Source organism: Nelumbo lutea, chromosome 1 (assembly GCF_056320005.1).
Source record: "Nelumbo lutea isolate HS-2025 chromosome 1, American lotus-T2T, whole genome shotgun sequence".
NCBI classification, from domain to species: Eukaryota; Viridiplantae; Streptophyta; class Magnoliopsida; order Proteales; family Nelumbonaceae; genus Nelumbo; species Nelumbo lutea.
In genome coordinates this window covers 163698834-163712680 of record NC_142684.1, presented here as the reverse complement: position 1 = coordinate 163712680, position 13847 = coordinate 163698834, and the positions used below count along the sequence as shown (strand labels likewise).

Sequence of the window (13847 nt, the reverse complement as noted above, 5' to 3'; positions counted from 1 at the left end):
GGCATGAAGATCATCTGCATTTGATCTGAAGCATAACCATCATGATGATATTCACAAAGACTCCCATCACTCAGTTGAACTTCTCGATGGTAGATCATCGTGAAGGAAAACCAACAATGGAAGATATTCTAGGAGACTCACATCTGGTTTGAATCAATGATGGGAGATCACCCTGGGTTTACATCGCTGTTCATAGTTCTCTGCAACAGAGATTTTTGTGGGTTTCCTCTGTTAACTGATTTAGATCTGAAATCTCTGTCAGTAGTTGCTCAAACTTCAGAATGGTTAACAGAGGAAAACCCCCAAGAATTTGCCTCTCCACCAATGTTGTCAAAATCTTACGATTTACGGTACAGTTCACGATTTGAATCATGAATCCCAAGGGTTTCGATTCGAATCTTATGTCCGAATCCTTTTCTACAAAAGTCATACGATTTTTTTTTGGATCCTATGATTTGATTCATAAATCTTACAATTTATACAATTCGTTACGATTCAAATAAATTAAATTAAGAATCAGTTCTCTACTTTGTTATGTTTTTGTTTATATTTTGTTTTGTCAAGGGAGATTTTTTTAAGCCCTTACTAGAAAATGCTTTATTTACATTATTTAAGACTAGAAATTGAGTTTATTTTCCATCATATGTGGGTTAAAAAGCCATTATATGTGGATTTGTCTGACTTTCAAGTCAAACTTGATTATTTCATCTCAGGCTTCTATTGTATAAGTGATAAATTCTATTATTTTAGGTATATATATGGTATATATAGATTCAAAGTAGGGTAAAGTCACTTTCCTATATATATTTAGCCTTTTAATATATCTATATTTAATTTTTTTGACAAGTTTATAAAAAATAGAAATAATCTTACGATTTACAATACGATTCACGATTTGATTCGATTCAACTTTCTCTACGATTTATGATACAATTACGATTTTCAAAACCTTGCTCTCCACCCATTGGCGCTGTAAGACAGTGGAGATTTGCTACTTCACTGTTGTTTTTCAATGATTGTTCATTGTCAAATAGGGGTACTGCTCTTCACTGTCAGCAGGAAATATGATGTCATTTGCAGTGATCATTTCCAAATGGAAAGAGTGCAAAGTGGGCATGGAAAATGAACCCAAATTGCATTCACTGAACCAGGGTAGGTGGAAAAAAGGAGAGTACACATTTGTGTTGCATCAAAACCAAATGCAGCCTAACTAACAATATTTGTTTCCGAAGACAATGAGCATTGCACTTTAGAGAATGGAGCAATATAGAAATATAAAACTAAATAGTGAATACACAGGTGAAAAAAGTAAACGGTCTCTAACTTTAGAGTGAACTAGAGCTGTGCAGGCTCAGTTCAATTTCCCAAGCCCAACCACCTAGTTTAGACCTGGACTTCACCTTTGGGGCCCTTGCTTGAGGCCAGTGGACCTCTTAAATTGGCCCATATTTGCCTCTAGTCTTGGTAGTAGAATAAAAGAGGCTAGAAGAGAATACTCCAACAATTCAATAAAAATTATTTTTTGAGAAAAGGTAACAAAGATTTCATTGAAATAAAGAAGGGTACATGAGAAGATGTACATAAGGGAAAAAGAGACACAAAGATTACAAAGGAGAAATAAAGAAGAGCATATAAGAAAATATTTTTGTGCTTTTTATTTCACTAGCAACACCATTGAACTCTTTCCCTCAATGCTTAAAGTTGAATAGATGATACCTGGTGAACCACTGCAGAGCTAAACCGCAAGTCCCGCAATACAATTGATAGCATCTCCTTTATTTCTATTGATGAAAATAAATATATTGAATTACAAAAAGGAAGTGAAGTAACACCAAGGATCAAAGTATCTATATCGGGTATCGTATCAGATAACCTAGATACGGATACGCATTGGAAATGCATGGATATGAATGAAAGATATAGAAACACTTGGATACGCTAGTGAAATGCATACAAATCACATAAATACATTAATCATACTAAACCAAAGGCTGAATTATCTATGAATAAGATTCAAACAGATGAGAAATGCATACTTCAATAGGTTATATGAAGAGAAATATTACAATAAATAATACCAGGACTCTAGAACAATCAAACGTTGTACAATAATTATCACTCTTTCAATTTTATAATTATAATTTTCAATTTTTATTAATTTTTGGCAATATTTATTAATTTAGTATTTTAAATAACAACCATTTTTTAAATAATAAATATGTTTTCATTTTTAACATATAATGTTTTTATTGTAAATAAAACTAATAAATCATTTAAGGTAGATAAAATAAATTATATTTAATTTTCAGTTTTTATTAAGTTTTTTGGGAAAATTAAATCTTAAATTATTAATTTCAGTTTTTATAATTATAATTTTCTATTTTCCATTAATTTTGTTGGAAAATTTATTTATTTAGTATTTTTATAATAACTTTATTTTTTCAAATAATAACTATGTTTTCATTTTTAACATATAATTATGTGTAAAATGAAATATATAAATCATCTAAGGTAGATGAGATATATGATTTTTATAATTTTTAGTTTTTATTAAATTTTTTGGGAAAATTAAATCTTAAATTATTTTAGTTTTCGTAATACTATTTTTTAACTTGTATTAAAGATGAAAAACAATCCAAAAGTACCCAATGTATAATTTTGTCAAACTAGACACGGATACACCTCCATATCGGTGTGTATCAGACCGTATGGTGCGATGCAGCCTGATACAGAGGCGTATCATACCGATACGCACAACTCATAGGGATATGTATCCAGTTGTAGCATATCCTGTATCCATAATCAATGGATACAGATACAATACACCCCATATCGGAAGTATCGTATCGATACCTTAATCCTTGAGTAACACTCAGCAGCAATCACATTTTCAAGTCATACCATGTTCTTAACCAAATAACAAGCAGTAATTTCCCATTTTCTTTCCATAAAGAAGATCATGATGTAAAGAAACTATAGAAAATAAGCATAAGCTGAGAACAAACACATTGATGGGGTATCTATTATATACCCAAAAAGTTGTCCAGTTCCAATTATTACCATACAAATTTACCATTAGCATCAACCTCTCCATAAAAAAAAAATGCAAGATCCTAGACACCAATCAGAGTAATGAGTCTTCTAGTTAATGTACATCAAGGAGTTTAACTTGATTAACAGGCATCAGGGCATTTTGAAGATGCTTCACCCACAGACACACCTCAAGGCTTAAGCATCATGCCTCAAAAAACTATGGTCCATGATCAAAACAATAATTTCTATGAAAAGGTCTTATCTGTTTGGTCTAATGAAAATGATAAAACAAAAGATCCCAGTTACTGGTCAAGGCATCTATCATCAATACAGTTTGTGAAGCCTAAACTTGAAGGTACACTTTCAAAAATATGCTTAGATCAACATTGCCAGAACCATTAAGGCACCAGTCTATAAATAAAATGACAGATTTGATCACACTAAGAGTGTAAGGTTGGGTGCAAACAAGGGAAGAATTCAAGCCTTATAAAGCTGACATCATTATGACAGGATGGCAGAACAATTTTTCTTTATTTACTTTGAGATCTATCATCCAACAAGCTTGGTAACTGCATTCACTTCATAAAACCAAACTCAATTCTCATGGATGCAGCCTCAGTAACACTGAAAATCCAGGCACTGGACTACTGGAGGACTTTTCAGAAATTCAAGAGGTGAAATTCTTACAAGTTACACAGGCCCACTTGGGATATGTAATTCACTTCAAGCTGAATTACATTCAGTTTTACAAAGATTAAGGTTGGCTTTGTCCTCAGGCTATTTAGAACTTGAGGTGGAAGGGGACTCATCTCTTATAATTGGGTGGTTAAAGGGTGAGGAGACTGATTCTTGGGTCCATTATCATTACATGAGGGAAATTAACTCCAATTATATCCAGATTAAACACTTGTTTAAATGAATTCCTAGGAGTTCCAGCTGTTCTGCTTATTCTCTTGCTAAGGAACCAATTGAAAAATTTTATATTGGGGTCCTGATTTGGAAGGTATACAATCATACAGAGTGTTTGTAGCTTGGTTCTTTCATGCATATGCACTGAACTCGCTAGCGGATTTTTTTTTTTTTTTTGACAAGGCAAACAACCATACAGACTATAGTATTTGCTAGCTGAATTCGGCTAAGCTTGTAAGTTTTTTTTTTTCACCAGTTTTAAGTCTGAAAAGAAAAATGAGTAAGAAAGATCACCATAAAAAGGAAATCACGACACAAAGTATGAAATTTTATGGCAAAATTAATATAGATGCAAAGACAAAGAGAATATTAGAGATGTAATACTTCTTCAGCAAGAAAAAGGTCTCTTCACTATTTTTCTTAGTCGTTGGTGGATTAATTCTATATAAATTTTTTGTAAGATAAAAATAACTAGATCATTTCTTTGAGCAAAAGAAAAAAATAAATAAATAAACCATTTCAACCATGCTTTTCTTCCTAGATTGGATAAATAATCTAAATGTATATTATTAAAGCAAAGTACAAAAATGTACAATAAAGGCTATCAACCAACAATATAGGCAATAGAGATGTAAAGTGGGTTGTGCCGCCTACAAGCATGCCAGGGTTCGGTTTTGAGGCCCACGGACCAAAACAGCACGCCACGATAAAGTGGGTTGTGCTGGCATGACCCACCATCCAATAGCAGCCCGACACGTCCCACACACACACATTTGATAATATGTATATATTTAATAATATATTTATTTATATTTTTAATAATATGTATATGTATATAAAATTTTATTTTAAATTTTAATATACTATTTAATTCCAATTTTATTGTAATATTTTTCAGATTCATTTTATTATTTCATATATAAACAATTTTTTATCAACAAAGGAGGAATTTTATTAATTTAATAACAGATTACAAGTACTTTAGCTACTCTTCAGTCTAGAGTATAACAATATAGAAAGGTCCCAAAATACAAGGCTCATCAACCCTCTATATTAACACGGCCAGCTACAACTTTTCCCAAAATAGAGAAGGCCTATCAACTCCCTGTTTTGCTAGAGTGTCTGCCAATCCATTTGATGTCCTTTTAGTCCACCCAAATGTAGAGTTAAAGCTCTTAGCCAGTAAGTCAATCTCCCTAATTGCAAATCTATACTTCCAAGGTGCTAAGGGTGAGACCCAAGGCACATGCAGTGTAGGATTACTTGAACCCTTGAACCGAACCAGATTTCCAGTATTACCCTGGACCTTGGAGATTGATGGGTAAAACAGGAAAGTTACACCTGACCCTTAGACACGATTATGGTACTACACTAGGTGTCGGATTGGGCTGTCTTTGATATGCCAATCAGTGAGATCCTTAGCAGGGGTCAAAACCTGGGTATGTTGGGACAGTCTGAGAATTCATCTGAGTGGGTGATCATAGTGACGAGATCAGCCCCTTTGTCGGGCAAAGGTAATGATCGGGGATGCACTCTCTTTGATGGAAACCAAATTGCCAGCAGTTGATTTCAATCGTTGGAATTTTGTTTTTGCAAAACTTATATATATGATATATACCCAAGTATGGTTTCAAAATATTTGCAAATGGTTTTAATTCCCGGGATCCATGTAAGTAGAGAGTGCAACACTGTTCCTTGCAGTCGAGGGAGAAGTCTTCTCTTGTCGGGTAGTGCTATATCATTATGGGCTGAGAGGTTAAGTGTAAGGCCATTTGGGATAATACCTGATGGGCTAATTTTGCACCTGCCCATAGTCCCTAGGTTTTTATAAGATGGCTTGGCCCAATGACCACTTATTGTAAGTGTTGGGCCCATAGGGTCCATGTGATGGGCTCAAGGGGTTCACTGGGCTCTCAAGTTAATTCGGCCAGGCCTTATAACAAAGGCTGGGCCGAACCCATGTGGCTGGTGTATAGATCAATGCTTGGGTCCCACGCCATACAAAGAAGCCCAACTGGGCAGCAGTTTGGAAGACTTTTGAGCACTTGATTCTTATTGGGCCTAAAGCTCATTTCGAACTGGGCTGATTTGATCAGTCATTAACAAGGGGCGGATCTGAGATTAGGATGAGCCCAAAAGCTTATCTAATCTGCAGATAGGATTAAGAAGAGTCCTAATCCAAATACAGACTTGGATAAGAGCAACTCCTGATATGATCAGGAGATCTTTTCTTAATCATTAAGCAATTGGAGGAAACCCTATTCGAATTACAAGAATTCGAACCCTAGGGAACACACAACACACCTTACAGTTTTGAGATAGGATCTTAGAAACCCTAGAGAAGAAAAGCAGTTCGCCATCTTCTTTAGTTTCCTCCTGCTACAGCTGCCACCATCTACTACAGTTTGATTTCTCTATCAGAGAAAGATCAAGAAAGAGTTCTTGATATCAGTCTTTATTGAAAGGCTGATTCAATTTGGTGCTCATTGTCATCCGAAGGACGCACTCTGCTAGTTTTGTTCCACAGTTGTTGTGTCATCTTTAGCAGGAGCAGATCTTGGTGTCTTCTTTGGGCGTGAACACCAACTTTGGGAGATATTATTTCTCTGGATCAGGTATAATCACTCCCTTCTCTTTTGGTTCAGATCTGGTTCGGTTATGGTTCAAGTAGGATCCTTGAATCTTGACTCTAAAACAGGGAATTAAAAGGTAGGTAGAAAATTTTTTGAAATTCGCCCACCCAATCCACAACCTTTTTTGGCGTCCATACAATGGATTCTACCATCCCTTTCACTTGATAATTTCTTTATTTGTTTTTTTATTAGTCGAAGATAACTTATAAGCTTACAAGTTCCCAGCAACCCAAGTACATCACTTTACAGCTTTGCCCAAAACAAACTAGGTCTATCAACTCCATGCTTTGCTAAAATATCTGCCAATCCGTTTGCAGTCCTTATCCAGCCGAAAGCAGAGTTGGTAATTTTTTTATGCACCTTGCATTTGTACAACTTCCTTCGATTTTCTTATTATGTTGTTTGTTGAGACATCTTTGAAGATCTGATTTTTATTGTTTCGATTACTTCCTCCTTCGATCTACTCTTCTCAGTGAAAATCCTTTGATTTCTTTCTTCCCAAATGGTCCAAACTACAATTCCTCTTGTTACCCTCCATAAGCATTTTGCCCTATTTTTCTGTTGCCACTTGCTACAGGACATTGGAACTAAATAGGCTGACCACATCTTGTGGGGGATCCCATCTGCAGCCAAAGAGTGAGGAAAAGTAATCCCAAATGCAAGACACAAAAGAGCAGGAAATTAGTAAATGAGGAAGGGTCTCACCACTAGCCAAAAAGAGGATGCAAACATGAGGAGAGAGGCACCTAGCTGGCCTTCTTTTCTATAGCAAGTCGTAGGTGTTAACCTTTCCAAGGAACACTTCCCAACAAAGAGTTTGCACTTTGGGAGGGATTGGATTACACCAAATTTCTTTCACCGGGAAGTTCTCTCCTGTAGGTTTTGAAAGGGTGAGGAAGCATAGGAGAACAAACCATCAGGAGAGGGAGACCAAACTCTATTGTCCATGGAATTTTGATCCAAGAAGACCTTTTCCCACTTTGAAAGTAGAAGAATTAGGGATTCACACTCATTGTCCCTCAAACCCCCCTTCTAAAACCAAAGTCCCAGTTTAAACCAAGCTCTGGGAGTGAGCCAAACCAGGCAACAGGCTCAACCTTATAGTCTAACGAATAGAGTACAAGGAATTATTGTTTTAGGGGTGAATCCCCCAGCCAGAGGTCTTCCCAAAGAAGGACTTTGTTTCAACACCCCACATCACAATGGATAAAATCAGGGAAAAAAGGAAGTACTTAAAGACCTTTTTCCATCTCTTTACTCTCTGTCCCCTTACAAGAAAGGGCGAATTTCCAAATTTACCTCTCCCTCGGTTTCTCCTTTGGCACTGAGTTGGGATTTTGGTTTTCGAAGAGGGTTAAGTGATGATGAATATGCTTGTGTTTCAGAACTATTGTCATTACTCGAATCCACTTGTTTGGATCCCCCCAATTCTGATTTAAGAATTTGGACCCCTAACCCGAGAGGCTGTTTTACTTGCTCCTCCTTTTTCAAATCCCTTTGCTCTTCTTCAGCACTCCTGGCTTTCCAGGTTAAAGAAGTCTAGATTAGACCCATTCCCCCAAAGATTGTTGTTTTCTGTTGGGAAGTCTACTATGGTAAGATTAATACCTTTGAAAACCTGCAGAGGAAGAGACCAAATTGGTGCTTATCCCTGAATTGGCGTGTCCTTCATAAAGCTTAAAGTGAGGATTGTTACCACTTACCGATCTCTTGTTCCTTTGTTGCAGTTATATGGGATTGGATTTTTGGCTGTTTGAGAGTAGGTGAACCTGCCATCTGATATTCGTTTGTTGTTCAGTCCATCTAGTTTTGAGTGGCACACAAAGAGAGGGAGAATCATGTGGAAGGGTATTAGAGCAACAACCTTGTGGACTGTTTGGGAAGAAAAAAACATCAGAATCTTTTCTAAAAAGGAAAGAAGCGTATCGAAAGTTAAGGGTTGTGTTTTGACAAGGGCAATTCAGTGGTTGAAAACATTAAACCTGTTTGATAGTTATTCCTTTGATGACCTATGGAGGAACTGGTTAGTAGTGGCTAATACTTCTACTAGAAAAAACAAACTTTTGGTACAATGGGTGCCACTTGGGGAGGAGTTTGTTAAGCTGAATTTTGATGGGAGTAGCAGAGGTAACCCAGGACCTTCGGGTATAGGAGTTCTAAGAAATAAAGACAGTATTATCATATCCTTATATAAAGGGTTTGTGGGTCTCAGAGACTCTATAAGGGCTGAATTGCTCGTTGTTGCACAAGGTATTCAACTCGCAAACCAGTTAAGGATAGAGCACTTGCTTATTGAAGGGACTCTCAGGAGATGATGGGATGGTTGCTGAATCCGGACTCTGTGATTTGGGGCTATAGAGTTCTCCTTAAAAAAAGTCAAATGCCTAATAAGAAATATGGCAGTTAGAGTCCAATAGGCAGGCAGGTCAGTAAACTCGATGGTTGACTCACTTGCTAAACAGGGGGTTTCTCAGGACTCTTTATTTTGGGCTACCTTGTAATCATGTTCATCTGATTTTGTAATGTTGTAATCAATCTTAAAGGAAAGGTTGCATCTCGTGCCTTTCCTTGGGTCGCCTGTAACTCTTATTCTCTAGATTAACAAAACATTTATTCATTGATAAAAAAAATGGGAGTTTGAAGCTGTGCTTGAGGTGCTAGTTTTGTGTTCCAACCATTGTATGCTACACCCATGGATGCTTCCGATGACCTTGTGCCACAACCTTTCACCTTCTAGGAAATCTCTAACGATCTTTATATATTTCATATATAAATAGTTGTATATGTCAAAGTTCATATAAGTAGGAATTTGCTGAATTAAAAAATATGAAAGAAAGTAGTTTCTTGAAGAGAGAAGGAGAAGAAGAGAAGAAGAGAAGTTAAAAAGAAAAGAGCAATAATCTGGCCGCCCCCTTCACTTAATATTTATACTAAAATAATAGAACAGTACAAAGACAACTATGCCCTTATAGGGCGGCAAAACAAAAAAAAAACATATATAACACTCAAAAACATAATAAAATTTGGACTCACATAACTACTGTGATCCCCACCTCCTATCTAACAACTAACATAAAACATCTACTCAAAAAAATATCATAAAACTAATTAATCTTCAATACTCCCCAAGATGGGAGTAAATGTCACACATTCCCAACTTGCGTAGATCATGTTCAAGCTTGTCCTTTGCCACCCCTTTAGTGAGAACATCAGCCAGTTGCAACTCTGAAGAGACATAAGGCAAACAAATTTCTACAGTTGTTACCCATTCTCTTATAAAGCGTCTATCAACTTCAATGTGTTTTGTCCTATCATGCTGAATTGGATTGTGGGCAATATTGATTGCAGCCTGATTGTCACAGTATAACATCATAGGTTCCTCTGCTTTCACCCCAATCTCACTCAAAAGAGATCTAACCCAAAGAAGTTCTGAGACACCATGAGCCATGGACCTATACTCAGCCTCTGCACTTGACCTTGCCACAACCGCTTGCTTCTTACTCTTCCAGGAGATCAAGTTTCCACCTACAAAGGTACACACTCCTGATGTAGACCTCATGTCATTTAAGCATCCTGCCTAGTCTGCATCTGTATAAGATTCTAGCTTCAGATTCTCATGATTTGAGAAAAGAATGCCTCTGCCAGGGTGCTTTTTCAGATATGCAAGTATTCTCTCAATAGCTTCCCAGTACTGAACCTGAGGTGCATGCATGTACTAACTCACAACACTGACAGCATAAGAAATATCTAGTCGTGTCAAACAAATACAGTAGTCGGCCCACCATTCTTTGATATCTCCCCACATCCTTTACTAATTCACCATCCACACCATTAATTCTGTGATTTTGATCAATAGGAGTGTCTGCTGGTTTGGTCCCCAGCTTCTCAATCTCTCGCAGTAGGTCAAGTACATACTTTCTCTGTGAAATGAAGATCCCATGCTTGGATCTTGCAACTTCAATCCCTAAGAAGTATTTGAGCTCACCAAGATCTTTGATCTCAAATTCTTGCTGCAATGATTATTTGAGATCATCAATCTCCTCCAGATCATTTCCTGTCACCACTATATAATCCACATACACAATCAAAATTGACACCAGAGCATCTCTCCTCTTCACAAAGAGGGTGTGATCAGACTGTGTCTGTGTGTATCCAAAACGAATGAGTGCCCCTCTGAACCTGTCAAACCAAGCCCTAGGTGATTGTTTCAGTCCATACAGAGACCTTCTGTTTCCTTTACCAACATTTTCATAAAAGCCTGCAGGAATGTCCATATATACCTCCTCCTATGAATCACCATTGAGGAAAGCATTTTTGACATCAAACTGGAACAAGGGCCATGAATAGGTGGCTGCTAAAGATAAAAGGATACGAACTGAACTCATCTTAGCTATTGGTGCAAAGGTTTCCAGATAATCAACACCATAGGTCTAAGTATACCCTTTTGCTACCAACCTTGCCTTGTACCTCTCTATCTTGCCATCGGCCTTTTTTTTTTTTTTGATCAATAACACCAACTTCAGTAAATTAAAAGAAAAGAGGGAATATGGATACAAAAGGGGAGATAAAATATCTTAGCTCCCCAAAAACAAAAAACAAAGGGAATGCAAAGAGAAAAGATTAAAAACTAGCCCAAAACACAGACTCCCTATTCACTCCTTGCTTGGCCAACCCATCTGCAAATGAGTTCGCACTCCTCTTCACCCAGTTGTACTGAATCTCAATGTCCCTACCCAGCAATAAGAACTGTTTTTTTTTTTCATTGTTAAAGTTCCACAAACCACTGTCCCCTGTCTTCAACCAACTAACCACCACCTTCGAATCACTTTCCAGGATCAAACGACTGATATTTAATTCCTTTGCTCTTAAAATTCCTTCAAGCGCTGCAAGGATCTCAGCCCTAAGAGAGTCACCTTCTCCAATAGGGCCAGAGAATAAAGCAATAACAATCCCTTCCTCATTCCTGAAGACTCCTCCAATCCCAGAGGGCCCTGGATTCCTTACACTGTTGCCATCAAAATTCAGCTTTATAAAGCCCGAGGGGGGAAGGGACCAAAACGGACAAAGAGTCCTCTTGCATCTAGCAATGGAAGCAATCTCTTTCCAGTTTCTTAGCAAGTCATCCACAGGAAAATCTGAAAACAACTCCAAAGATTTTAGCCAGTGGACAACCCTTAAAAGGATTCAATCTAATAATTCTTCCAATGTTCTTTCCTTGTCGGAAAAAATGTGTGAGTTTCTTTCTTCCCACAATGACCAGCATACCGTTGCCCTAATACACCTCCACATAGTCTTCCCTCGCTTCCTAGGCCAATTGAAAAAAGGAGAAAACAAACCTTGGACAGTCTCCGAAGGATACCAAGAACACCCAAAATGGGAGAAAACCCACTCCCAAACAGTTTTAGCAACCTTACAAGAGACCATGAGGTGGTAGCCAGATTCCCCATCAGCTTTACAAAGAGCACATCTATTAGGAAGTAGACAAAAGTTGGGTCTCTTTCTCTGAAGTCTAAAGTGTTGATTCTTTCCAGGAAAATTTCCCAACAAAAAAAACCAACCCGAGGAGGAATAGGCCTGCTCCAAATTTCCTTAACTGGAAAGGACAACCCAAAGGGGATAGGAGGTTGAGTTAAGGTTTCAAAGAATGAAGCACAAGAAAAGGTACCAGAGATAGAAGGGGTCCAAAATCTGGTGTCTTCCTTAGGGTTTAGGAAGACAATCTCAAGGGAGGCTAGCAAAGTTACCAAGCTATCCATGTCTGTATCCCTAATTGCCCTACGCAAGCCAAGGTTCCATCCAAAGCCAGAAGTGGAGGCTGAAAGGACCAAGAAAGAAGATATGGGTTCATTTTTCAAGTCTGATAGAGCATACAAGGAAGGAAACTGGTCCTTCAGAGGAGAATCCCCGACCCAAAGTTGTTCCCAGAATTTTATTCGGTTACCAAAGTTTAGACCATTCCTGATCCAAGGGGAGAAAACTGGAAGTAGATTGTGAATGGATTTCCAAGGAGAAGCAGCTGAAGCCCTTGCCAAGATTCCAGGATCCCAACCATTGTCTTCCAACCCATGAATGCTAGCCACAATCTTAGTCCACAATTTATCCCTTTCCAATGAAAACCTCCATAACCACTTCCGCAGTACAGCCATATTCCTTTTCTTGAAATTACCAATCCCAAGACCTCCTAGTTTTTTACACCTAGTGACCACCTCCCAACTCACCCTATGATCTCTCTTCTCCTCTCTAGGCTCCCACAGAAAGTTCCTTATTAATTTTTCCAAAAAACCTTATACTTCATGTCAATACCCATCGGCATCCGACTGTCTCCTTGTCTGGGGGGAAATCAACTACTTCCCAAGTTTGGTTTTTGATCAAAGCATCGATCTCATCTTGCATGACTGTTTTCCACTTAGGTTTGGAGAGAGCCTCAATAACATTCTTGGGTATAAACATAGAATCCAGGGAAGAAAGAAAAGCACGGTAAAAGGGTGATAAGGCATTGTAGGAAAGATGGTGTGAAAATGCAGTGGACTGTACACTTTCTCTTCACCTTACAAAGTGCAATGGGAAGATCAAGGTCAGTGGGATCAGCTACAACAATGGTGTTAGGGACAAAAACATTATCATCAGAAAACATAACAGGCTCAGGCTCGAGGAATACCTGGAACTGTATCTGCCGAATCTGGAGTTTCAGAAGGACTAACAGAGAGTGGTGTGGGTTGAGGATGTGCAGAGTCAACCATCATCTGCCGCCACTGATATTGCTGTGAGGCTGCCCGTAGTGGCTCAGGTAATGAAACTGGAGGTGCAGGTGTTGGCTGAATTGATGTAAATGCTGGTTGAACTAATGGTGCAGGTGGTGGTTGAACTGATGGAGGCTCCACAAAAACAGGAAGAGGAACAGATTGTAAGTTCTCCCCAAAACTCTCCCCCTATGGAGAACCACTCGAGAAGAATGTGGATTCAAAAAATGTAACATCCATAGTGACAAATATGCTCCTCGACACTGGGTCATAACATCAATACCCCTTTTGGTTCTGAGCATACCCAAGAAAAACACATTTCTTGGCCTTAGGATCCAATTTCTTGCGATGAGGGCCAAGAATGTGAACAAAAGAAACACAACCAAAAACCCTTAGAGGTATATGAAATATCTCTTCATCTGGAAAAAGAAGGCTAAATGGCACCTTAAACCCCAAAGCCCAAGAAGGAACACGGTTAATCAAATGCATGACTGTAAAAACTGCATCTCCCCAGAACTGCACAAGAACTGAA

General features: G+C 38.0%; 1 protein-coding gene across 1 annotated transcript in view; it reads right to left on the bottom strand.

The window, feature by feature from the left end:
* ARP9 (actin-related protein 9) overlaps window positions 1–13847 on the bottom strand; it is a 78849-nt gene that overhangs the window by 21587 nt on the left and 43415 nt on the right. Inside the window, exon 9 of the mRNA XM_088960235.1 lies at window positions 1717–1781. Within this exon, the coding sequence (XP_088816361.1) occupies window positions 1717–1781 (65 nt within the window). The remainder of the gene's footprint in view (window positions 1–1716; window positions 1782–13847) is intronic.